The sequence below is a fragment of the Salmo salar genome, chromosome ssa07 (genome assembly GCF_905237065.1).
Source record: "Salmo salar chromosome ssa07, Ssal_v3.1, whole genome shotgun sequence".
In the NCBI taxonomy this organism is placed as follows: domain Eukaryota; kingdom Metazoa; phylum Chordata; class Actinopteri; order Salmoniformes; family Salmonidae; genus Salmo; species Salmo salar.
In genome coordinates, this window is record NC_059448.1 from 165001 (window position 1) to 191500 (window position 26500).

The 26500-nt window shown below is 45.9% G+C and overlaps 1 protein-coding gene and 1 long non-coding RNA gene across 4 annotated transcripts in view; one reads left to right on the top strand and one right to left on the bottom strand.

Moving 5' to 3' along the window:
• Window positions 1–7384: 7384 nt before the first annotated feature.
• nfxl1 (nuclear transcription factor, X-box binding-like 1) overlaps window positions 7385–26500 on the top strand; it is a 99188-nt gene continuing 80072 nt past the window's right edge. Inside the window, exons 1-4 of one of the 3 annotated variants that reach the window (XM_045721371.1) lie at window positions 7385–7662; window positions 8594–8870; window positions 9592–9792; window positions 13662–13771. In XM_045721371.1, the coding sequence (XP_045577327.1) occupies window positions 8603–8870; window positions 9592–9792; window positions 13662–13771 (579 nt within the window). In that variant the 5' untranslated portion in view covers window positions 7385–7662; window positions 8594–8602. The remainder of the gene's footprint in view (window positions 7663–8593; window positions 8871–9591; window positions 9793–13661; window positions 13772–26500) is intronic. The other 2 variants (XM_045721369.1, XM_045721370.1) reach the window with 2 other exon arrangements.
• LOC123743714 (uncharacterized) lies at window positions 19680–20413 on the bottom strand. Its single transcript, XR_006770535.1, has 3 exons — window positions 20330–20413; window positions 19942–20053; window positions 19680–19717 (listed from the first exon to the last, which is right to left on the bottom strand). It is a non-coding gene; the product is annotated as an uncharacterized lncRNA (long non-coding RNA).

The window sequence follows — 26500 nt, forward strand, 5'->3', positions numbered from 1 at the left end:
AGGTGATCAATGGATAGGTGAATTGGTGGTTTGGTTGGATCATTTGTGTTGTAATATGTTGGAAATAAAAACATCTAGTATTGTTACCGTAGTGATGAGCGATGGAAGAATAAAGGTGAAGTTGAAGCACCAATGCAATAAACACAATAAATACATTTTATAAGGAAGCACTGTCTCAGTCTCATATATATATATATATATATATATATATACCTAAATAAAAGTAAGAAAAACAAATTAAATTAAAGAGCAGCAGAAAGTAACAATAGCGGGGCTATATACAGGGTATTACGGTACAGAGTCAATGTGGAGGCTATATACAGGGTGTTACGGTACAGAGTCAATGTGGAGGCTATATACAGGGTATTACGGTACAGAGTCAATGTGGAGGCTATATACAGGGTATTACGGTACAGAGTCAATGTGGAAGCTATATACAGGGTATTACGGTACAGAGTCAATGTGGAGGCTATATACAGGGTATTACGGTACAGAGTCAATGTGGAGGCTATATACAGGGTATTACGGTACAGAGTCAATGTGGAGGCTATATACAGGGTATTACGGTACAGAGTCAATGTGGAGGCTATATACAGGGTGTTACGGTACAGAGTCAATGTGGAGGCTATATACAGGGTATTACGGTACAGAGTCAATGTGGAGGCTATATACAGGGTATTACGGTACAGAGTCAATGTGGAGGCTATATACAGGGTATTACGGTACAGAGTCAATGTGGAGGCTATATACCGGGTATTACGGTACAGAGTCAATGTGGAGGCTATATACAGGGTGTTACGGTACAGAGTCAATGTGGAGGCTATATACAGGGTGTTACGGTACAGAGTCAATGTGGAGGCTATATACAGGGGGTACCGGTACAGAGTCAATGTGGAGGCTATATACAGGGGGTACCGGTACAGAGTCAATGTGGAGGCTATATACAGGGTATTACGGTACAGAGTCAATGTGGAGGCTATATACAGGGTGTTACGGTACAGAGTCAATGTGGAGGCTATATACAGGGTGTTACGGTACAGAGTCAATGTGGAGGCTATATACAGGGTATTACGGTACAGAGTCAATGTGGAGGCTATATACAGGGTATTACGGTACAGAGTCAATGTGGAGGCTATATACAGGGTGTTACGGTACAGAGTCAATGTGGAGGCTATATACAGGGTGTTACGGTACAGAGTCAATGTGGAGGCTATATACAGGGGGTACCGGTACAGAGTCAATGTGGAGGCTATATACAGGGGGTACCGGTACAGAGTCAATGTGGAGGCTATATACAGGGTATTACGGTACAGAGTCAATGTGGAGGCTATATACAGGGTGTTACGGTACAGAGTCAATGTGGAGGCTATATACAGGGTGTTACGGTACAGAGTCAATGTGGAGGCTATATACAGGGTATTACGGTACAGAGTCAATGTGGAGGCTATATACAGGGTATTACGGTACAGAGTCAATGTGGAGGCTATATACAGGGTGTTACGGTACAGAGTCAATGTGGAGGCTATATACAGGGTGTTACGGTACAGAGTCAATGTGGAGGCTATATACAGGGGGTACCAGTGCAGAGTCAATGTGGAGGTTATATACAGGGGGTACCGGTACAGAGTCAATGTGGAGGCTATATACAGGGGGTACCAGTACAGAGTCAATGTGGAGGCTATATACAGGGGGTACCGGTACAGAGTCAATGTGGAGGCTATATACAGGGGGTACCGGTACAGAGTCAATGTGGAGGCTATATACAGGGGGTACCGGTACAGTGTCAATGTGGAGGCTATATACAGGGTATTACGGTACAGAGTCAATGTGGAGACTATATACAGGGTGTACCAGTACAGAGTCAATGTGGAGGCTATATACAGGGGCTACCGGTGTTGAGGTAATTGAGGTAATATGTACATGTAGTTAGCGTTATTAAAGTGACTATGCATAGATAACAACAGAGAATAGAAGCAGTGTAAAAGAGTAAGGGGGGGGGGGGGGGCAAAGCAAATAGTCTGGGTAGCCATTTGATTAGATGTTCAGGAGTCTTATGGCTTGGGGGTAGAAGCTGTTTAGAAGCCTCTTGGACCTAGACTTGGCGCTCCGGTACCGCTTGCCGTGCGGTAGCAGAGAGAACAGTCTTCGACTAGGGTGGCTGGCTAGGTGTGTCCAAACTTTTGACTGGTACTGTATATCATAGAGTTAATAAAACTGCATGGTCTCTATCTTGCTTTCTGAAGTGAGGCAGCTCCAAAATGCAGGTGTTTCAGCCTAGCTCAGTGCTTTCTGCGGTGGTGTCATGAATCCCGCTTCCTGAGTCCGTTTCCTGAGGTTCCTGAACGCACCCTGTCTGGTTGCCGGGGCGACGAAGCTAAGCGGGGTGATCTCTCGATTACCCGCATCTCATCAGCCGTCTGCACACACACCTGGTCCTGATCATCACCTCTCCTCTTCATAAGCTCTGAGCTGATGTAACAGTGTAGGTTCCGTCCCTCTCTTCGCCCCAAACCTGGGCTTGAACCAGGGACCCTCTGCGCACAATCAACAACTGACACCCCACGAAGCATCGTTACCCATCGCGCCACAAAAGCCCACGGCCCTTTGCAACGCAAAGGGGAACTACTACTTCAAGGTCTCAGAGCGAGTGACGTCACTGATAGAAACGCTATTAGCGCGCACCACCGCTAACTAGCTAGCCATTTCCACATCGGTTACACCACCGCTAACTAGCTAGCCATTTCACATCGGTTACACCACCGCTAACTAGCTAGCCATTTCCACATCGGTTACACCACCGCTAACTAGCTAGCCATTTCCACATCGGTTACACCACCGCTAACTAGCTAGCCATTTCCACATCGGTTACACCACCGCTAACTAGCTAGCCATTTCACATCGGTTACACCACCGCTAACTAACTAGCCATTTCCACATCGGTTACACCACCGCTAACTAGCTAGCCATTTCACATCGGTTACACCACCGCTAACTAGCTAGCCATTTCACATCGGTTACACCACCGCTAACTAGCTAGCCATTTCACATCGGTTACACCACCGCTAACTAGCTAGCCATTTCACTCGGTTACACCACCGCTAACTAGCTAGCCATTTCACTCGGTTACACCACCGCTAACTAGCTAGCCATTTCACATCGGTTACACCACCGCTAACTAGCTAGCCATTTCCCCATCGGTTACACTGAGATCCATTCCCTGCCCGGATCGTTAGCAATGAACAGTTGTGCGTATCAACCTCAAGTTTACTAGAGTTACTTTTGTTGTTCTGTGTTGTTTTTTTTTGCCTCCGTTTACTCTGTCTACAGTCATTCTCCCGGGAAACGTTCAACCCCACTTCCTGCCTGGTCGTCGGGTGGCTTCACTCTCACCAACTCACCTCCGCTCCCGGCTCCGTCTCCTGGATTATTCTGCTTTCACATTGGAGTCTGTAAATAAATACCTCATACCTTCGTTCTACTCACCTTGTCCTGGTCTGCTTCTGGATTCTGCTTTTAACCAGGGAGAATACGGAGCGTAGGGGGTACCGTGGCTTGCAAAAGTATTCACCCCCCTTTGGCAGTTTTCTTATTTTCTTGCCTTACAGCCTGGAATTAAAATAGATGGTCGTATCATTTGATTTACACAACATGCCTACCACTTTGAAGATGCAAAATATGTTTTCTTGTGAAACGAACAGAAAACTTAACCTCTCTGGGGTATGTGGGATGCTAGCGTCCCACCTGCGGGACACACTATTCAACAGCCAGTGAAATAGCAGGGCGGCAAATTCAAAACAACAAAAATCTCATAATTCAAATTTCTCAAACATACAACAATTATATCCCATTTTAAAGCTACACTTCTCATTAATCCAACCACATTGTCCGATTTCAAAAAGGCTTTACGGCGAAAGCATAACATTAGATTATGTTAGGACATTGCCGAGTCAAGAAAAACCACACAGCCATTTTCCAAGCAAGGAGAGCCGTCACAAAAACCAGAAATACAGCTAAAATTAATCACTAACCTTTGATGATCTTCATCAGATGGCACTCATAGGACTTCATGTTACACAATACATGTATGTTTTGTTCGATAAAGTTCATATTTATATCCAAAAACCCCATTTTACATTGGCGCGTGATGTTCAGAAAATGTTTTGCCTCCCAAAAGTTCGGTGAATGAGCACATCAATTTACAAAAATACTCATCATAAACGTTGATAAAATGTACAACAGTTATTGAAAGAATTATAGATACACTTCTCCTTAATGCAACCGATGTGTCAGATTTCAAAATAGCTTTACGGCGAAAGCACATTGTTCAATATTCTGAGTACAGAGCTCAGCCACCAAAGCAAGCTATACAGATACCCGCCAAGTTCTGGAGTCAACAAAACTCTGAAATAGTATTATAAATCTTCACTTACCTTTGCTGATCTTCGTCGGAATGCACTCCCAGGACTCCCACTTCCACAAGAAATGTTCATTTTGTTCGATAAACTCCATATTTATGTCCAAATACCTCCGTTTTGTTCGCGCGTTCAGACCACTATTCCAAAGGCATAATGCGCGAGTGTAAAACCCGAGATGAAAAGTCAAAAAGTTCCATTACAGTCCGTAGAAACATGTCAAACGATGTTTACAATCAATCCTTAGGGTCTTTTTATCATAAATATTCGATAATATTCCAACCGGACAATAGCATATTCATTACAGAGGAAAAAGAAGGAACGGCGCACCTGCGTGAATGCGCAGTAAACAACTCATTGGCATCAGGCAGTCCACTGATTGAATGGTCTCTTATTCTCTCCCCAGTAACAGTAGAAGCATGAAACAAGGTTCTAAAGGCTGTTGACATCTAGTGGAAGCCTTAGGAAGTGCAAAATGACCCCACAGACACTGTAGTTTGGATAGGCAATCACTTAAAAACTACAACTCTCAAATGTCCCACTTCCTGGTTGGATTTTTCTCAGGTTTTTGCCTGCCATATGAGTTCTGTTATACTCACAGACATCATTCAAACAGTTTTAGAAACTTCAGAGTGTTTTCTATCCAACTCTACTAATAATATGCAAATATTTGACTCTGGGCGCAAGTAGCAGGCAGTTTACTCTGGGCACGCTTTTCACCCGAACGTGAAAATACTGCCCTTATCCCTAACAGGTTTTAAGCATATCCCATTTTAGGTCACCTAACAGAACGAACTCTGAAGATAGATGGGGGGCAATCAATTCACATATGGTGTCCAGGGCACAGCTGGGAGCTGAGGGGGGTCTGTAACAGGCGGCAACAGTGAAGGACTTATTTCTGGAGAGATTCATTTTTTTAATTAGAAGCTCAAACTGTTTGGGCATAGACTTGGAAAGTATGACAGAACTTTGCAAGCTATCTCTGCAGTAGATTGCAACTCCTCTCCCTTTGGCATTTCTATCTTGACGGAAAATGTTGTTTTTGCGGAAGGAAATCTCAGATTTTTTTAGTGGCCTTCCTAAGCCAGGATTCAGACACGGCTAGGACATCAGGGTTGGCAGAGTGTGCTTAAAGCAGTGAATAAAACAAACTTAGGGAGGAGGCTTCTAATGTTAACATGCATGAAACCAAGGCTTTTTCGGTTACAGAAGTCAACAAATGAGAGCACCTGGGGAATGGGTTAACTCTGGAGCTCTGTCAGAGTGACCATCGGGTTCTTGGTCACCTCCCTGACCAAAAGCCCTTCTCCCCTGATTGCTCAGTTTGGCCGGGCGGCCAGCTCTAGGAAGAGTCTTGGTGGTTCCAAACTTCTTCCATTTAAGAATGATGGAGGCCACTGTGTTCTTGGGGACCTTCAATGCTGCAGAAATCTTTTGGTACCCTTCCCCAGATCTGTGCCTCGACACAATCCTGTCTCGGAGCTCTACGGACAATTCATTCGACCTCATGGCTTGGTTTTTGCTCTGACATTCACATTCAACTATGTGACCTTATATAGACAGATGTTTGCCTTTCCAATCAATTGAATTTACCAACAGGTGGACTCAAATCAAGTTGTAGAAACATCTCAAGGATGATCAATGGAAACAGGAAGCACCTGAGCTCAATTTAGAGTCTAATAACAAAGGGTCTGAATACTTATGTAAATAAGGGATTTCTGTTTGTTTTTTTTCATATATTTGCCCCCCAAAAAATTCTAAAAACCTGTTTTCATTTTGTCAATATTGGGCAGTGTGTAGATTGATGAGGATTTGTATTTATTTAATCGATGTGGATGTCAATTAAGGCAACCCCCCCCCACACCTCTCTGATTCAGAGGGGTTGGGTTAAATGCGGAAGACACATTTCAGTTGAAGCCATTCAGTTGGACAACTGACCAGGTATCCCCCCTTTCCCCTTCCCCATTTTAGAATAAGGCTGTAATGTAACAAAATGTGGAAAAAGTCAAGGGGTCTGAACACTCTCTGAATTCACTCTATATAGTTTCCATGTATTAATTTATTAACTCTCTTTTTAAACAGGTGCATTCAATATTTTGAAAGCTGAAAAAAAAAAAAGTTTAAGGTTATTTTAGTCTCTACTTAATGGATGTGAAATAAAATTTAAAAAAAATCTAAATTAACATTTTGTCTTAAAAATCAAACCCTGAGACATAAAAATGTCCGTATTTGCAAAATCAACCACTTATCAAGCATCAGTGAGGCTGTTTGAAGCCTCATGTTGTAAACTACAGCTTTCAGCTTGCTTGTGTATTCGGTTGTAGGCCACAGTTGAAATTCTGTTTTACCCTATTGGGTAATTATGTTATTTTACATCCTGTGGCGTATACAAAAAAATGTCCCAGGGACTCATCTGGACTAAGTTGAGTTATATCCCACTGTTGTCCGAACGACCTCTTTGGTACAGCCTCTCCCAAAAGGTCATTTGGCGACCCGCTACGAGATTGTTGGGTTACGGGTGTAAACGTGGTTCTCTGAGTAGATTAACGGGTCGCCAACCGTTACATGCCTTTCCTCCGTGGGGTTCTAGTAGGCTGGACAATAGAACGTTCAGAAGGCGAGTTGGTGCTCAATAGAACTAATAGGAGCTTGCAGGGTGCCTTAAAAATGCCTTAAAACAAAGCCTGTTTTTCCGTGTTGACTTCAAAAACGACGGCAAGCAGCTGGGAAATATGGTGATATTATGAAACTGGTGTCCACAGTGGATGCAATGAACTCGTTTTTTTAAATTTTTATTTTTTTTTTTAATCAGAAAAAAGCGTTGTTATAAATGTCATTTGTCCAGCCTAGTTCTTAGTGGAATAACAGCCAGTAAACATATTCAGCATCTCAATCAAATCGTATGAGGAGGTGTTTCCATAAATCGTTTAATTTCCAGTTACACCACACAGTGAACTAAGGTTACATCCGTAACCCAACATTACGTGTAGTGGACTTCTAACACAGCGTTGGTTTGACACGTTGCAAAGCCCCCTTTTACTTCGTTAATACTTTTGGACTTGTAGTTTTTGAGACACCGGCTCACCATTGAGTGAAACGACAAACGACTATTGTTAATCACTACAATTCCCAGCGTGCACCGCAGTGGTCGGAGTTTGCGCAGTGAGTGGGTCCTGTGTAGGCGAGCGGTGTGTAGGTGAAACGGTCTGGTATGTCTACATGAAACAAAACAATATTACACAATTCATAGGTTTGTTAATTCCTCAAAGTTCAGTAGTGTAATGCATGTTTGTGTTATGAATATTACAGTTGTATATTTGTTGTGATTAGTTAGAGTCGCTATCACTTTCCTTGAACGACATAGCGAGCTAGCCATTAGCTAGCCGGCTAGCTATTAGCTGTCACCAACAACATGAACTTGCAATGAGATATATAATATTTCGTTCAAGCCTTGGTGAACTCGCTAGCTCAGCGATAACTCCTTTTTAAAACAGCCAACTATAGCTTTTCTCACTAGTAAAACTGTCGGCTAGTTTGTTAGCTAGCCCTGTGGTGGTATATGATGCTAACTCATTCAGACGTGTAAATCTGCTTTCTGGATAAATCTGATATGGGACTATCAATTTGTAGTGTTTAGTAGCTGTCTGCATGTTCACAGCCGGGGCATGGAAGTCCCCTTCTCTCGCAGTCAGGCGTATATCCCAAGGACCTGTATAATTTTTTTTTTAGCGCACTACATAGGGAATATGTTGCCATTTGGGACGGATTTAGTCTCCATAGGTTTTTCTGGCAGGGGTTGTAGAGAGAGACATAAAGACTGTAGGAGGAAGTCAGTCTGATGAGTAGTAACAGTACCTACTGTATGGAACAGTAGGTGTCCCAAATGGCACCCTATAATATAGTGCACAGGGCTCTACACTGACCCCTTTTACAAGGAACACCTGTTTAAAAATGTTTTAAAATAAAATAAAGAATACATTTTGGAGCACAATTAAAAATATTTGAGATATTAAAGCTGTCACAGCTGCAAGAAGATCCTCTTTATGGGGTTGCTAGGTGTTGGGATAATAAGGTCCATACAATATGAACCACTGGTCTTTGGTAAAACAGAAACACTCACTTATCATATATATGTGTCATCGACCACGTGTTCTTTAATGTCCTGTATTGTGATGTGGCAGGTCATCGCCATGGATCCGGCCTGGCGTCAGCAGGGTCGGGGTCGTGGCCGGGGTCAGCCACAGGGTCAAGCGTCACGACCTCAGAGAGAGAGGGCAACAGAATCCGCTAACACACCGAGTGGTGTGTGGGCTGGAGATGGGAGGGGGAGAGGAGGAGATGGGAGGGGGAGAGGGGGAGATGGGAGAGGAGGAGATGGGAGGGGGAAGAACACTACTGGTCCTACACAGCTACACCCTGTTAACAGAGGGAAGAACATGGCAGCACCTTCACAACACGGTGAGAGAGAGAGAGAGAGAGAGAGAGAGAGAGAGAGAGAGAGAGAGAGGGTGAGAGAGTGAGAGAGTGTGAGAGAGAGAGAGAGGGTGAGAGAGTGAGGGTGAGAGTGAGAGAGAGAGAGAGTGAGAGAGGGTGAGAGGGTGAGAGAGTGAGAGGGTGAGAGAGGGTGAGAGTGAGAGAGTGAGAGAGAGAGAGAGAGGGTGAGAGAGGGTGAGAGTGAGAGAGTGTGAGAGGTGAGAGAGAGAGAGAGGGTGAGAGAGAGAGAGAGAGAGAGAGAGAGAGAGAGAGGGTGAGAGAGAGAGAGAGGGAGAGAGTGAGAGAGTGAGAGAGAGAGGGTGAGAGAGAGGGTGAGAGAGTGAGAGGGTGAGAGGTGAGAGAGTGAGAGAGAGAGAGAGAGGGTGAGAGAGTGAGAGTGAGAGTGAGAGAGTGAGAGAGAGAGAGAGAGAGTGTGAGAGAGAGAGAGAGGGTGAGAGAGTGTGAGAGAGAGAGAGAGGGTGAGAGAGAGAGAGAGAGTGAGAGGGTGAGAGAGAGAGAGAGAGAGAGAGAGAGAGTGAGAGAGTGTGAGAGAGAGTGAGAGAGAGAGAGAGAGAGTGAGAGAGGGTGAGAGAGACTCTGTCAGTGTGCTTGCTGACTGACTGACTGATCGACTGACTGATTAATTATCTGCCTTGATTGATAATCTGGATTGATTGATCGATTACTTGTATTTATTTATCGACAGCTGCGTCGAGCCAATCCAAGTTCGAGGAGATCAGGAAGTCCAACCAGGCTGCTGCTCAGCGATTGGTTCAGAGCCAGTACAGCTCCTCCTCAGACGAGGATGCCGATGATATAGTTGATGACGGTGGGAAGGTCCAGGTGAAGGACGGTAAACGAGGGAAGATTCTGGCCTCCGCGCTCACCACCTACACGGACCAGACCGGTGAGAGACGACAACATCAGCCTGTTAATAAACCATTAGATCTTCTGTCTTTCTGGAACTTTCTGGGGATAAATTACACAATGTAAATGGGGGGAACAATATTTTAGTTGTCTCGTTAAAATGTTTTCAATATCCGTATTTCTACAATTTATAGTTAAAGGTTTTTAAGTCATTTAAATTTAGGAGCTATTGACATTTTAACATTTTTTTGTCCCGTTGTGTAATTTAGTGACGGTCCCTAACTATCCCCATAGGGATTTGGTCACTTGCAGTTATGCTCAGAGTTGATTTTTACTGCCGGCTGTGGTCATGTGGGCAGAATTTAAACCCATGGATATTTGTTAAATACCCTTCATTCTTTGTCGTATCGTTCCCCCCCCCCTCTCCGATCTTCTCACAAATCTCTGTTTTGGACGAGACTGACTTGACCACCGAAATTATCCTAGTTACACTTTGTAGTAAATGTCGACTCTAATAAATGTTTGTGACTCATATCGATGACACACAAGTTGCTTTTTAAGGTCAGTCAGTCTTTCTGTCTCACGGCGCGAATCGCATAGCAGCTTTCAGGCTCATGGTGTTAGACTTACACACAAACATCAGACCCCCTGCTGTCGTAGTCACCATCAGATCCCTTAATGTCGTAGTCACCATCAGACCCCCTGCTGTCGTAGTCACCATCAGACCCCCTGCTGTCGTAGTCACCATCAGACCCCTTAATGTCGTAGTCACCATCAGACCCCCTGCTGTCGTAGTCACCATCAGACCCCCTGCTGTCGTAGTCACCATCAGATCCCTTAATGTCGTAGTCACCATCAGACCCCCTGCTGTCGTAGTCACCATCAGACCCCCTGCTGTCGTAGTCACCATCAGACCCCCTGCTGTCGTAGTCACCATCAGACCCCCTGCTGTCGTAGTCACCATCAGACCCCCTGCTGTCGTAGTCACCATCAGACCCCCTGTTGTCGTAGTCACCATCAGACACCTTAATGTCGTAGTCCCCATCAGACCCCTTAATGTCGTTGTCACCATCAGACCCAAATCAAAATCAAATGTATTTATATAGCCCTTCTTACATCAGCTGATATCTCAAAGTGCTGTACAGAAACCCAGCCTAAAACCCCAAACAGCAAGCAATGCAGATGTGAAGAGAATAGGCGACCTATAGGGTGGCTAGGAAAAACTCCCTAGAAAGGCCAAAACCTAGGAAGAAACCTAGAGAGGAACCAGGCTATGAGGGGTGGCCAGTCCTCTTCTGGCTGTGCAGGGTGGAGATTATAACAGAACATGGCCAAGATGTTAAAATGTTCATAAATGACCCGCAGGGTCAAATAATAATAATCATAGTAGTTGTCGAGGGTGCAACAAGCACGTCCGGTGAACAGGTCAGGGTTCCATAGCCGCAGGCAGAACAGTTGAAACTGGAGCAGCAGCACGGCCAGGTGGACTGGGGACAGCAAGGAGTAATCATGCCAGGTAGTCCTGAGGCACGGTCCTAGGGCTCAGGTCCTCCGAGAGAAAGACAGAAAGAGAGAAAGAGAGAATTAGAGAGAGCATATTTAAATACACACAGGACACCGGATAAGACAAGAGAAATACTCCAGATGTAACAGACTGACCCTAGCCCCCGACACATAAACTCCTGCAGCATAAATACTGGAGGCTGAGACAGGAGGGATCAGAAGACACTGTGGCCCCATCCGATGATACCCCGGACAGGGCCAAACAGGCAGGATATAACCCCACCCACTTTGCCAAAGCACAGCCCCCACACCACTAGAGGGATGTCTCCAACCACCAACTTACCGTCCTAAGACAAGGCCGAGTATAGCCCACAACGATCTCCGCCATGGCACAACCCAAGGGGGCGCCAACCCAGACAGGAAGACCACGTCAGTGACTCAACCCACTCAAGTGACGCACCCCTCCTAGGGACGGCATGGAAGAGCACCAGTAAGCCAGTGACTCAGCCACTGTAATAGGGTTAGAGGCAGAGAATCCCAGTGGAAAGAGGGGAACCGGCAAGGCAGAGACAGCAAGGGCGGTTCGTTGCTCCAGCCTTTCCGTTCACCTTCACACCCCTGGGCCAGACTACACTCAATCATAGGACCTACTGAAGAGATAAGTCTTCAGTAAAGACTTAAAGGTTGAGACTGAGTCTGCGTCTCTCACATGGGTAGGCAGACCATTCCATAAAAATGGAGCTCTATAGGAGAAAGCCCTGCCTCCAGCCGTTTGCTTAGAAATTCTAGGGACAATTAGGAGGCCTGCGTCTTGTGACCGTAGCGTACGTGTAGGTATGTACGGCAGGACCAAATCGGAGAGATGGGTAGGAGCAAGCCCATGTAATGCTTTGTAGGTTAGCAGTAAAACCTTGAAATCAGCCCTTGCCTTAACAGGAAGCCAGTGTAGGGAGGCTAGCACTGGAGTAATATGATCAAATTCTTTGGTTCTAGTCAGGATTCTAGCAGCCGTATTTAGCACTAACTGAAGTTTGTTTAGTGCTTTATCCGGGTAGCCGGAAAGTAGAGCATTGCAGTAGTCCAACCTAGAAGTAACAAAAGCATGGATTAATTTTTCTGCGTCAGTTTTGGACAGAAAGTTTCTGATTTTTGCAATGTTACGTAGATGGAAAAAAGCTGTCCTTGAAACAGTCTTGATATGTTCTTCAAAAGAGAGATCAGGGTCCAGAGTAACGCCGAGGTCCTTCACAGTTTTATTTGAGACGACTGTACAACCATCCAGATTAATTGTCAGATTCAACAGAAGATCTCTTTGTTTCTTGGGACCTAGAACAAGCATCTCTGTTTTGTCCGAGTTTAAAAGTAGAAAGTTTGCAGCCATCCACTTCTTTATGTCTGAAACACAGGCTTCTAGCGAGGGCAATTTTGGGGCTTCACCATGTTTCATTGAAATGTACAGCTCTGTGTCGTCCGCATAGCAGTGAAATTTAACATTATGTTTTCGAATGACATCCCCAAGAGGCCATTTCCGTTCCATTTTTCTGGAAGCTTCAGGGCCCGGGTATTTTCTGTATACCAGGGAGCTAGTTTCTTATGACAGATGTTTTTAGTTTTTAGGGGTGCAACTGCATCTAGGGTATTGCGCAAGGTTAAATTGACCCCTTGATGTCACCATCAGACCCCCTGCTGTCGTAGTCACCATCAGACCCCCTGATATCTGTCTCTCCCCTCTCCTCTCTCCTCCTCTCTCCCCTCCCCTCTCCTCTCTCCTCTCCTCTCTCCCCCCTCCTCTCTCCCCTCTCCTCCTCTCTCCTCTCCTCTCTCCCCTCTCCTCCCCTCTCCCCTCTCTCCTCCTCTCTCCCCTCTCTCCTCCTCTCTCCCCTCCCCTCTCCTCTCTCCTCCCCTCTCCTCTCCCCTCTCTCCTCCCCTCTCCCCTCTCTCCTCCTCTCTCCCCTCTCCCCTTCTCTCCTCTCTCTCCTCCCTCTCCTCTCTCCTCCCCTCTCCCCTCTCCTCTCTCCCCTCTCCTCTCTCCCCTCTCTCCCCTCCCTCTCCCCTCCCCTCTCCTCCCCTCTCCCCTCTCCTCCCCTCTCCTCCCCTCTCCCCTCTCTCCTCTCCTCTCTCTCCCTCCTCTCTCCTCTCCCCTCTCTCCTATCCCTCTCTCCTCCCCTCCTCTCCTCTCTCTCCTCCCCTCTCCCCTCTCCTCCCCTCTCCTCCCCTCTCCCCTCTCTCCTCTCTCTCCTCCCCTCTCCTCTCTCCTCCTCTCTCCTCCTCTCCCCTCTCCCCTCCCCTCCTCTCCTCTCTCTCCTCCCCTCCCCTTCCTCCTCTCTCCTCTCTCTCCCCTCCTCTCTCCCCTCTCCCCCCCTCTCTCCTCTCTCCTCCTCTCTCCTCTCTCCCCCCTTCCTCCAGGTGGCGATGTAACAGACCTAGAGAGAACTCGTCAGTACCTGAGTGATGCGTTCCAGTCCGGTGCGATAACCTGCCTGATCTGCATCGCCTCCGTCAAGAGAAACCAGGCTGTGAGTAGCTCACCCACAGACCGACAGACCGACCCACAGACAGACCCACAGACACACAGACAGACCCACAGACACACAGACAGACCCACAGACAGACCCACAGACACACAGACAGACCCACAGACAGACCCACAGACACACAGACAGACCCACAGACACACAGACAGACCCACAGACCCACAGACAGACCCACAGACACACAGACAGACCCACAGACAGACCCACAGACACACAGACAGACCCACAGACCCACAGACCGACCCACAGACAGACCCACAGACCGACCCACAGACCGACCCACAGACCGACCCACAGACACAGACAGACCCACAGACAGACCCACCTACCCACCTACCAGATGATGTATTTAGAGAGTAAGGACATTGAGGGGCATTATGATCCATTTATGTGACACTACAACATTCTATGGCAGCCATGTTTGATTTTCTGGGTTATTTGATTAGTTCTGTGTATTTGGCAGAGACACACACACACACACACACACACACACACACACACACACACACACACACACACACACACACACACACACACACAGAGACACACACACACACACACACACACACACACACACACACACACACACACACACACACACACACAGAGACACACACACACACACACACACACACACACACACACACACACACACACACACACACACACACACACACACACACACACACACACACACACACACACACACACACACACACACACACACACACACACGCACACACACACACGCACACACACACAGACAGAGACACACACACACACACACACACACACACACACACACACACACACACACACACAGACACACACACACACACAGAGACACACACACACACACACACACACACACACACACACACAGACACACACACACACAGAGACACACACACACACACACACACACACACACACACACACAGACAGAGACACACACACACACACACACACACACACACACACACACAGAGACACAGACACAAACCACAGTTCCCAGAGCACCGAGACATGTCTCAACCAGATTTATCTATTGGTTAACTTCCTTCCTGTCGTCCCTCAAACATCTAATCATGGAGACGTTCTCTACGTCTAGACGTACAGTACCAGTGTTTATTGTTTTATTTTTTACTATTTTCTACAATCTAGAATAATAGTGAAGACATCAAAACTATCAAATTAACACATATGGAATCATGTAGTAACCAAAAACAAGTGTTAAACAAATCGAATGTACAGTGGGCACAAACAATACATAAACATAATATATATATATATATATAAACAATATAATTATAGAGAGAAACTCAAAATACCAACATGTTGAGAAATACTGTACTTTTATTAATGTTTCAATGGAACACCAACCAAAATCATACAATTATTTAAATGCAAAATACATTTAGCCAAAATCGAGGTTTCATAATTATTGGCACTTCTCATTTAGTCCTTAAGTGTCACCACCTCTGGTAATGAAAGAGTCTTTTCCTGTAAACCAGATTGTCAGCCAGAATTGCCTGAAACTTGGTGGAATTTATTATGGACCTCCTGGAATTAAAACAGCCCTAAAACATCACCGTATTTCACCGTGGGTATGAGGTGCGTCTCTCTCTTTTTCGACGTCAAACGTGCCCGAAACGTTCAATTTTGGTCTCATCTGACCAGAGAGCGTTTTCTTCCGGTCAGAATTGAAATAAACGGTTTGGCAAACTCCAAGAGCGTCTGTGTCTTCGGGGATCAGAAAGGGCTTTCTTCTGGAAACCCTTTTCCTGTGGTTGTGGACGTGGCGTCAGATGCTGCTTTTCTGAAACCTGGTGACCCCCCCCCCAAGACGTCTCCAAGGCCTTCTCTCACCATCCTCCTCCTCATCCTGGGGGGGCAAAATGCATTTGCGTCCTCTACCCGTGAGGTTTTACACTGTTCCATATCTTTTGAATGTTTTAATAATTGCCCTGACAGTGCCCAGTGGTATATTCAATCGTTCGTTGGATCTTCTTGTAGCCGTTACCAGATTTATCAAGGTCTACGATCGTCTGTCTCTTTTGAACTGCCAGTTCTTTTCTTCATGGTGTTGGATGACGAAGGGATATTGCATGTGTGTGTTACCTCATTTTTATACCCTAGTGAAACAGGAAGTGATGTAATGGCTCATTATAGTTCCTTAACACTTAGATACATTTAAATAAGTGGAATTTATTAAGAGTGTAGTCCCTCTATCTTCTCTAGCCCCCTCTCTCTCTCCCTCTATCCCTCCTCTTCCTCCTCCTTCCCTTCTTCTCTAGCCCCCTCTCTCTCTCCCTCTATCCCTCCTCTTCCTCCTCCTTCCCTTCTTCTCTACCCCCTCTCTCTCTCCCTCTATCCCTCCTCTTCCTCCTCCTTCCCTTCTTCTCTAGCCCCCTCTCTCTCTCCCTCTATCCCTCCTCTTCCTCCTCCTTCCCTTCTTCTCTACCCCCTCTCTCTCTCCCTCTATCCCTCCTCTTCCTCCTCCTTCCCTTCTTCTCTACCCCCTCTCTCTCCTTCTGTCCCTCCCCTTCTCTTCCTCCTCCTTCCCTTCTTCTCTCCCCCCTCTCTCTCTCCCTCTATCCCTCCTCTTCCTCTTCCTTCCCCTCTTCTCTCCCCTCCATCTCTCTCTCCCTCTATCCCTCCTCTTCCTCCTCCTTCCCCTCTTCTCTCCCCCTCCACCTCTGATTCAGAGGGGTTGGGTTAAATTTCAGTTGAAAGCATTCAGTTGTGTAACTGACAAGGTACAGTTGAAGTCAGAAGTTTACATACACCTCAGCCAAATACATTTAAATTCAGTTTTTCACAATTCCTGACATTTAATCCTAGTAAAAATCCCCTGTCTTAGGTCAGTTAGGATCACCACTTTATTTTAAGAATGTGAAATGTCAGAATAATAGTAGAGAGAATGATTTATTTCAGCTTTTATTTATTTAATTACATTCCCAGTGGGTCAGAAGTTTACATACACTCAATTAGTATTTGGTAGCATTGCCTTTAAATTGTTTAACTTGGGTCAAACGTTTCGGGTAGCGTTCCACAAGCTTCCCACAATAAGTTGGCCGAATTTTGGCCCATTCCTCCTGACAGAGCTGGTGTAACTGAGTCAGGTTTGTAGGCCTCCTTGCTCGTGCACACTTTTTCAGTTCTGCCCACAAATTTTCTATAGGATTGAGGTCAGGGCTTTGTGATGGCCACTCCAATACCTTGACTTTGTTGTCCTTAAGCCATTTTGCCACAACTTTGGAAGTATGCTTGGGGTCATTTTCCATTTGGAAGACCCATTTCTGACCAAGCTTTAACTTCCTGACTGATGTCTTGAGATGTTGCTTCAATATATCCACATAATTTTCCTGCCTCATGATGCCATCTATTTTGTGAAGTGCACCAGTCCCTCCTGTAGCAAAGCACCCCCACAACATGATGCTGCCACCCCCGTGCTTCACGGTTGGGATGGTGTTCTTCGGCTTGCAAGCCTCCCCCTTTAATAGTTGATTCTAAGATTTGTATTTGATCATGTATATATTTGTGCTGTTTGTTCTTTGTTATAGAGCCAATAAGATTGGAGAAGTGGTTTACCCAGACATCTCTGTTTTGGATAGATAATTCTTTGTGTTGTCGTGTGTTTAGTGTTTTCCAATTTTCCCAGAAGTGGTTTGATTCTATGGATTCTTCAGTTACATTGAGCTGGTTTCTGACCTGCTGTTCCTTCTTATTCCGTAGTGTATTTCTGTATTGTTTTAGTGATTCACCATAGTTTTTCATTTATTTTATTTCACCTTTATTTAACCAGGTAGGCAAGTTGAGAACAAGTTCTCATTTACAACTGCGACCTGGCCAAGATAAAGCAAAGCAGTTCGACAACATACAACAACACAGAGTTACACATGGAGTAAAACAAACATACAGTCAATAATACAGTAGAACAAAAGAAAATAAAAAGTCTATATACAGTGAGTGTAAATTAGGTAATTTAAGGCAATAAATAGGCCATGGTGGCGAAGTAATTACAATATAGCAATTAAACACTGGAATGGTAGGATGTACAGAAGATGAATGTGCAAGTAGAGATACTGGGGTGCAAAGGAGCAAGATAAATAAATAAATACAGTATGGGGATGAGGTAGTTGGATGGGCTATTTACAGATGGGCTATGTACAGGTGCAGTGATCTGTGAGCTGCTCTGACAGCTGGTGCTTAAAGTTAGTGAGGGAGATATGAGTCTCCAGCTTCAGAGATTTTTGCAATTCGTTCCAGTCATTGGCAGCAGAGAACTGGAAGGAAAGGCGGCCAAAGGAGGAGTTGGCTGTGGGGGTGACCAGTGAGATATACCTGCTGGAGCGCGTGCTACGGGTGGGTGTTACTATGGTGACCAGTGAGCTGAGATAAGGCGGGGCTTTAACTAGCAGAGACTTGTAGATGACCTGGAGCCAGTGGGTTTGGCGACGAGTATGAAGCGAGGGCCAGCCAACGAGAGCATACAGGTCGCAGTGGTGGGTAGTGTATGGGGTTTTGGTGACAAAACGGATGGCACTGTGATAGACTGCGTCCAATTTGTTGAGTGTTGGAGGCTATTTTATAGATGACGTCACCGAAGTCGAGGATCGGTAGGATGGTCAGTTTTACGAGGGTATGTTTGGCAGCATGAGTGAAGGATGCTTTGTTGCGAAATAGGAAGCCGATCCTAGATTTAATTTTGGATTGGAGATGTTTGATGTGAGTCCGGGAAGGAGAGTTTACAGTCTAACCAGACACCTAGGTATTTGTAGTTGTCCACATATTCTAAGTCAGAGCCGTCCAGGGTAGTGATGCTGGAAGGGCGGGCGGGTGCGGGCAGCGATTGGTTGAAGAGCATGTATTTAGTTTTACTAGCATTTAAGAGCAGTTGGAGGCCACGGAAGGAGAGTTGTATGGCATTGAAGCTCGTTTGGAGGTTTGTTAGCACAATGTTTTGGGGGGGGGGGGTTTAGGCTGGGTTTCTGTACAGCACTTTGAGATATCAGCTGATGTAAGAAGGGCTTCATGAATACATTTTGATTTGAAACCTCTGGCAGGCTAGAAAGGGTACTGACCTTTTTAAGCAAACAGTGACGAATTGAAACGTGTGTTCTCTGATAAGACATTCATTGAAATCATAATAATTCCAGATATAATGGAATGTGATAGATAAACAAAAAGGTTATTTCACTTGGTCGGCTGTCCATCTCCTTGACAATTCCCCGTCACAAGAAGTGTTGGTTGATTTCTGGAAGTCAGGTGCTTCACTTCGAAAATGCCCAGCATGCATCTCGGTCGGCACGGCCTCCTCCTCCTGTATGGCTGGCCATCCTTCCCCCTCCTAGTTAAAGACATTTGGAATTGCCATAATTGCTTAAACCTATCCGTTCGATTGATGAGGTTGAACTTATCGCTAGATACCTCAATATGACAGACGTAGAACTATATCAGAGGAGGCTGCTGAGGGGAGGACGGCTCATAATAACAAATGTATTTATAAAGCCCTTCTTACATCAGCTGATATCTCCAAGTGCTGTACAGAAACCCAGCCTAAAACCCCCAAACAGCAAGCAATGCAGGTGTAGAAGCATGGTGGCTAGGAAAAACTCCCTAGAAAGGCAGGAACCTAGGAAGAAACCTAGAGCGGAACCAGGCTATGAGGGGGTGGCCAGTCCTCTTCTGGCTGTGCTGGGGTGAAGATTATAACAGAACATGGCCTAGATGTTCATAAATGACCAGCAGGGTCAGATAATAATAATCACAGTGGTTGTCGAGGGTGCAACAAGTCAGTAACACAAGAGTAAGTGTCAGTTGGCTTTTCATAGCCGATCATTGAGAGTATCTCTACCGCTCCTGCTGTCTCTAGAGAGTTGAATACAGCAGGTCTGGGACAGGTAGCACGTCAGGTGAACAGGTCTGGAATGGAGTGAACGGAACGGCATCAACCACATGGAAATCGTGTTTGTACCGTTTTAATTTACTCCATATTTCAGACATTTTATTATGAGCCGTCCTCCCCTCAACAGCCTCCACTGAACTAATATGTACAGCTGGCAACTAGCTAACGTTAGGTGGAAAATGATTGGCGCGAAGCTAAATCCCTCCAGTTATCGTAATTGAAGTCAACTGCTTAACGTTACCCTGAATTGTGAATTTCTCTGAACGTTGTCGAGATCAGTGGTGTCTTCGTCGTACATCACCAGGTTGGAAAGATACAAGAAAATCTCCTCCAGGATGCCATTGAAGTGCAAGCTACATACAAACAAAAAAGCTGCAATAACAGTTACAGTAGCTAGCTAGCTAACGTTAACTAAATTAAACTGTAGCTAGCTAGCTAGCTAGCCAGTTACAGTAGCTAGCTAGCTAACGTTAGCTAAATTAAACTGTCTGGCTAGCTAGCCAGCTACTGTAGCTGGCTAGCTAGGCTGAGGTATAACGTTACAAGTACATTAGCTAGCATCTAAAAACAGTTTAAATGATTTATTCCTATTTTAAAACTAAATATATACTTTATATAAAGACAAATACATGGTAAAGAAAGTGTTCTCCTTCCAATCGTTTCAGTCCTCTGAGGCAACGGGTAGTCAAGCAGGTCGTCACCGTCCTTTCTGAGGTAATAATTAGGCGAGCGCTTCCCGAGGTGATCTAGAGCTCATCCTCATCATCCTCATCCTTCGTCACCGCCGACGAGGTAACCAAGCAACCAGCATAGCAACGGACGCTTTGGTTCATTTACGTAATCCGGTCAGAATTTTAGATTTTAAATTTAGAATTTTTGTCGTTGTACAAGAACAGTAACAACGAAATGCAGTTAGCATCTGACCAGAAATGCTAAATAAAAAGAGTACAACGATATTTACAAGTAAAACTATTAAGTACAATCTTATGTTATTAAGTAGGATGTATAAATGTGTAATGAAGGGGAAATTGAAAGTGCAAGGAGAGGCAGGTAACTGAAATACAGGGAGAGTAGAACATGTACAACTGAATAATTATTCATTATTTCTACTTTTCACTTTCTTCCACTACAAATCTACCATTCCAGTGTTTGTACTTGCTATATTGTATTTACTTTGCCACCATGGCCTATTTATTGCCTTTACCTCCCTTATCTCACCTCATTTGTTCACATTGTATATAGACTTATTTTTCTACTGTATTATTGACTGTATGTTTGTTTATTCCATGTGTAACTCTGTGTTGTTGTATGTTGTCGAACTGCTTTGCTTTATCTTGGCCCAGGTCGCAGTTGTAAATGAGAACTTGTTCTCAACTTGCCTACCTGGTTAAATAAAGGTGACATAAAATATAAAGAAATAAATAAAATAATAAATAAAATAAAAAAATAATGTCCTTAATCAGACTTTGCAAAGCAATGTCAGAGTCCAGTAATTTTACATTTTTTATTATTTTTTATTTTAGATTATTTATTTTAGAAGGCCGGCCAACGAGAGCGTAGTGCCGCGAAGAGTCGTACAACCAGGTCCCTGAGAGGCAGTACTAAGCAGAATGGAGGGCTGATATGTCTAGTGAAGAGTCGTGGCACTGTGCCAGGGGATGGTCTGGTTAATATAGCACTGTGCCATGGGATGGTCTGGTTAATATAGCACTGTGCCAGGGGATGGTCTGGTTAATATAGCACTGTGCCATGCCAGGGGATGGTCTGGTTAATATAGCACTGTACCAGGGGATGGTCTGGTTAATATAGCACTGTGCCAGGGGATGGTCTGGTTAATATAGCACTGTACCAGGGGATGGTCTGGTTAATATAGCACTGTACCAGGGGATGGTCTGGTTAATATAGCACTGTGGTGCCAGGGGATGGTCTGGTTAATATAGCACTGTGCCAGGGGATGGTCTGGTTAATATAGCACTGTGCCATGCCAGGGGATGGTCTGGTTAATATAGCACTGTACCAGGGGATGGTCTGGTTAATATAGCACTGTACCAGGGGATGGTCTGGTTAATATAGCACTGTGCCAGGGGATGGTCTGGTTAATATAGCACTGTGCCATGCCAGGGGATGGTCTGGTTAATATAGCACTGTGCCAGGGGATGGTCTGGTTAATATAGCACTGTACCAGGGGATGGTCTGGTTAATATAGCACTGTGCCATGCCAGGGGATGGTCTGGTTAATATAGCACTGTGCCAGGGGATGGTCTGGTTAATATAGCACTGTGCCCAGGGGATGGTCTGGTTAATATAGCACTGTGCCAGGGGATGGTCTGGTTAATATAGCACTGTGCCAGTGCCAGGGGATGGTCTGGTTAATATAGCACTGGATGCCAGGGGATGGTCTGGTTAATATAGCACTGTACCAGGGGATGGTCTGGTTAATATAGCACTGTGCCAGGGGATGGTCTGGTTAATATAGCACTGTGCCATGCCAGGGGATGGTCTGGTTAATATAGCACTGTGCCAGGGGATGGTCTGGTTAATATAGCACTGATGCCAGGGGATGGTCTGGTTAATATAGCACTGGATGCCAGGGGATGGTCTGGTTAATATAGCACTGTGCCATGCCAGGGGATGGTCTGGTTAATATAGCACTGTGCCATGCCAGGGGATGGTCTGGTTAATATAGCACTGTACCAGGGGATGGTCTGGTTAATATAGCACTGTGCCAGGGGATGGTCTGGTTAATATAGCACTGTGATGCCAGGGGATGGTCTGGTTAATATAGCACTGTGCCAGGGGATGGTCTGGTTAATATAGCACTGTGCCAGGGGATGGTCTGGTTAATATAGCACTGTGCCAGGGGATGGTCTGGTTAATATAGCACTGTGCCAGGGGATGGTCTGGTTAATATAGCACTGTGCCAGGGGATGGTCTGGTTAATATAGCACTGTGCCAGGGGATGGTCTGGTTAATATAGCACTGTGCCAGGGGATGGTCTGGTTAATATAGCACTGTACCAGGGGATGGTCTGGTTAATATAGCACTGTGTGCCAGGGGATGGTCTGGTTAATATAGCACTGTGCCAGGGGATGGTCTGGTTAATATAGCACTGTACCAGGGGATGGTCTGGTTAATATAGCACTGTGCCAGGGGATGGTCTGGTTAATATAGCACTGTACCAGGGGATGGTCTGGTTAATATAGCACTGTGCCATGCCAGGGGATGGTCTGGTTAATATAGCACTGTGCCAGGGGATGGTCTGGTTAATATAGCACTGTGCCAGGGGATGGTCTGGTTAATATAGCACTGTACCAGGGGATGGTCTGGTTAATATAGCACTGTACCAGGGGATGGTCTGGTTAATATAGCACTGTACCAGGGGATGGTCTGGTTAATATAGCACTGTGCCATGCCAGGGGATGGTCTGGTTAATATAGCACTGTGCCAGGGGATGGTCTGGTTAATATAGCACTGTGCCAGGGGATGGTCTGGTTAATATAGCACTGTGCCAGGGGATGGTCTGGTTAATATAGCACTGTGCCAGGGGATGGTCTGGTTAATATAGCACTGTGTCATGCCAGGGGATGGTCTGGTTAATATAGCACTGTGCCATGCCAGGGGATGGTCTGGTTAATATAGCACTGTGCCAGGGGATGGTCTGGTTAATATAGCACTGTGCCAGGGGATGGTCTGGTTAATATAGCACTGTGCCAGGGGATGGTCTGGTTAATATAGCACTGTGTCATGCCAGGGGATGGTCTGGTTAATATAGCACTGTGCCAGGGGATGGTCTGGTTAATATAGCACTGTGTGCCAGGGGATGGTCTGGTTAATATAGCACTGTATGCCAGGGGATGGTCTGGTTAATATAGCACTGTACCAGGGGATGGTCTGGTTAATATAGCACTGTGCCAGGGGATGGTCTGGTTAATATAGCACTGTGCCATGGGATGGTCTGGTTAATATAGCACTGTGCCAGGGGATGGTCTGGTTAATATAGCACTGTGCCATGCCAGGGGATGGTCTGGTTAATATAGCACTGTGTCATGCCAGGGGATGGTCTGGTTAATATAGTACTGTGCCAAGGGATGGTCTGGTTAATATAGCACTGTGCCAGGGGATGGTCTGGTTAATATAGCACTGTGTCATGCCATGGGATGGTCTGGTTAATATAGCACTGTGCCAGGGGATGGTCTGGTTAATATAGCACTGTACCAGGGGATGGTCTGGTTAATATAGCACTGTGCCAGGGGATGGTCTGGTTAATATAGCACTGTGCCAGGGGATGGTCTGGTTAATATAGCACTGTGCCAGGGGATGGTCTGGTTAATATAGCACTGTGTCATGCCAGGGGATGGTCTGGTTAATATAGCACTGTGCCAGGGGATGGTCTGGTTAATATAGCACTGTGCCAGGGGATGGTCTGGTTAATATAGTACTGTGCCAGGGGATGGTCTGGTTAATATAGCACTGTACCAGGGGATGGTCTGGTTAATATAGCACTATGCCAGGGGATGGTCTGGTTAATATAGCACTGTACCAGGGGATGGTCTGGTTAATATAGCACTGTGCCAGGGGATGGTCTGGTTAATATAGCACTGTGCCAGGGGATGGTCTGGTTAATATAGCACTGTGCCATGCCAGGGGATGGTCTGGTTAATATAGCACTGTGCCATGCCAGGGGATGGTCTGGTTAATATAGCACTGTGCCAGGGGATGGTCTGGTTAATATAGCACTGTGCCATGCCAGGGGATGGTCTGGTTAATATAGCACTGTGCCAGGGGATGGTCTGGTTAATATAGCACTGTGCCAGGGGATGGTCTGGTTAATATAGCACTGTGCCATGCCAGGGGATGGTCTGGTTAATATAGCACTGTGCCAGGGGATGGTCTGGTTAATATAGCACTGTACCAGGGGATGGTCTGGTTAATATAGCACTGTGCCAGGGGATGGTCTGGTTAATATAGCACTGTGCCATGCCAGGGGATGGTCTGGTTAATATAGCACTGTGCCAGGGGATGGTCTGGTTAATATAGCACTGTGCCAGGGGATGGTCTGGTTAATATAGCACTGTACCAGGGGATGGTCTGGTTAATATAGCACTGTGCCATGCCAGGGGATGGTCTGGTTAATATAGCACTGTGCCAGGGGATGGTCTGGTTAATATAGCACTGTGCCAGGGGATGGTCTGGTTAATATAGCACTGTGCCATGCCAGGGGATGGTCTGGTTAATATAGCACTGTGCCAGGGGATGGTCTGGTTAATATAGCACTGTGTCATGCCAGGGGATGGTCTGGTTAATATAGCACTGTGCCAGGGGATGGTCTGGTTAATATAGCACTGTGTCATGCCAGGGGATGGTCTGGTTAATATAGCACTGTGCCAGGGGATGGTCTGGTTAATATAGCACTGTGCCAGGGGATGGTCTGGTTAATATAGCACTGTACCAGGGGATGGTCTGGTTAATATAGCACTGTGCCAGGGGATGGTCTGGTTAATATAGCACTGTGCCAGGGGATGGTCTGGTTAATATAGCACTGTACCAGGGGATGGTCTGGTTAATATAGCACTGTGCCAGGGGATGGTCTGGTTAATATAGCACTGTGCCAGGGGATGGTCTGGTTAATATAGCACTGTGCCATGCCAGGGGATGGTCTGGTTAATATAGCACTGTGCCAGGGGATGGTCTGGTTAATATAGCACTGTGCCATGCCAGGGGATGGTCTGGTTAATATAGCACTGTGCCAGGGGATGGTCTGGTTAATATAGCACTGTGCCAGGGGATGGTCTGGTTAATATAGCACTGGTGCCAGGGGATGGTCTGGTTAATATAGCACTGTGCCAGGGGATGGTCTGGTTAATATAGCACTGTGCCAGGGGATGGTCTGGTTAATATAGCACTGTACCAGGGGATGGTCTGGTTAATATAGCACTGTGCCAGGGGATGGTCTGGTTAATATAGCACTGTGCCAGGGGATGGTCTGGTTAATATAGCACTGTGCCAGGGGATGGTCTGGTTAATATAGCACTGTGCCAGGGGATGGTCTGGTTAATATAGCACTGTGCCAGGGGATGGTCTGGTTAATATAGTACTGTGCCAGGGGATGGTCTGGTTAATATAGCACTGTACCAGGGGATGGTCTGGTTAATATAGCACTGTGCCAGGGGATGGTCTGGTTAATATAGCACTGTACCAGGGGATGGTCTGGTTAATATAGCACTGTGCCAGGGGATGGTCTGGTTAATATAGCACTGTACCATGGGATGGTCTGGTTAATATAGCACTGTGCCATGCCAGGGGATGGTCTGGTTAATATAGCACTGTGTCATGCCAGGGGATGGTCTGGTTAATATAGCACTGTACCAGGGGATGGTCTGGTTAATATAGCACTATGCCAGGGGATGTTCTGGTTAATATAGCACTGTGCCAGGGGATGGTCTGGTTAACATAGCACTGTGCCAGGGGATGGTCTGGTTAATATAGCACTGTGCCATGCCAGGGGATGTTCTGGTTAATATAGCACTGTGCCAGGGGATGGTCTGGTTAACATAGCACTGTGCCAGGGGATGGTCTGGTTAATATAGCACTGTGCCATGCCAGGGGATGGTCTGGTTAATATAGCACTGTACCAGGGGATGGTCTGGTTAATATAGCACTGTACCAGGGGATGGTCTGGTTAATATAGCACTGTGCCATGCCAGGGGATGGTCTGGTTAATATAGCACTGTGCCAGGGGATGGTCTGGTTAATATAGCACTGTGCCATGCCAGGGGATGGTCTGATTAATATAGCACTGT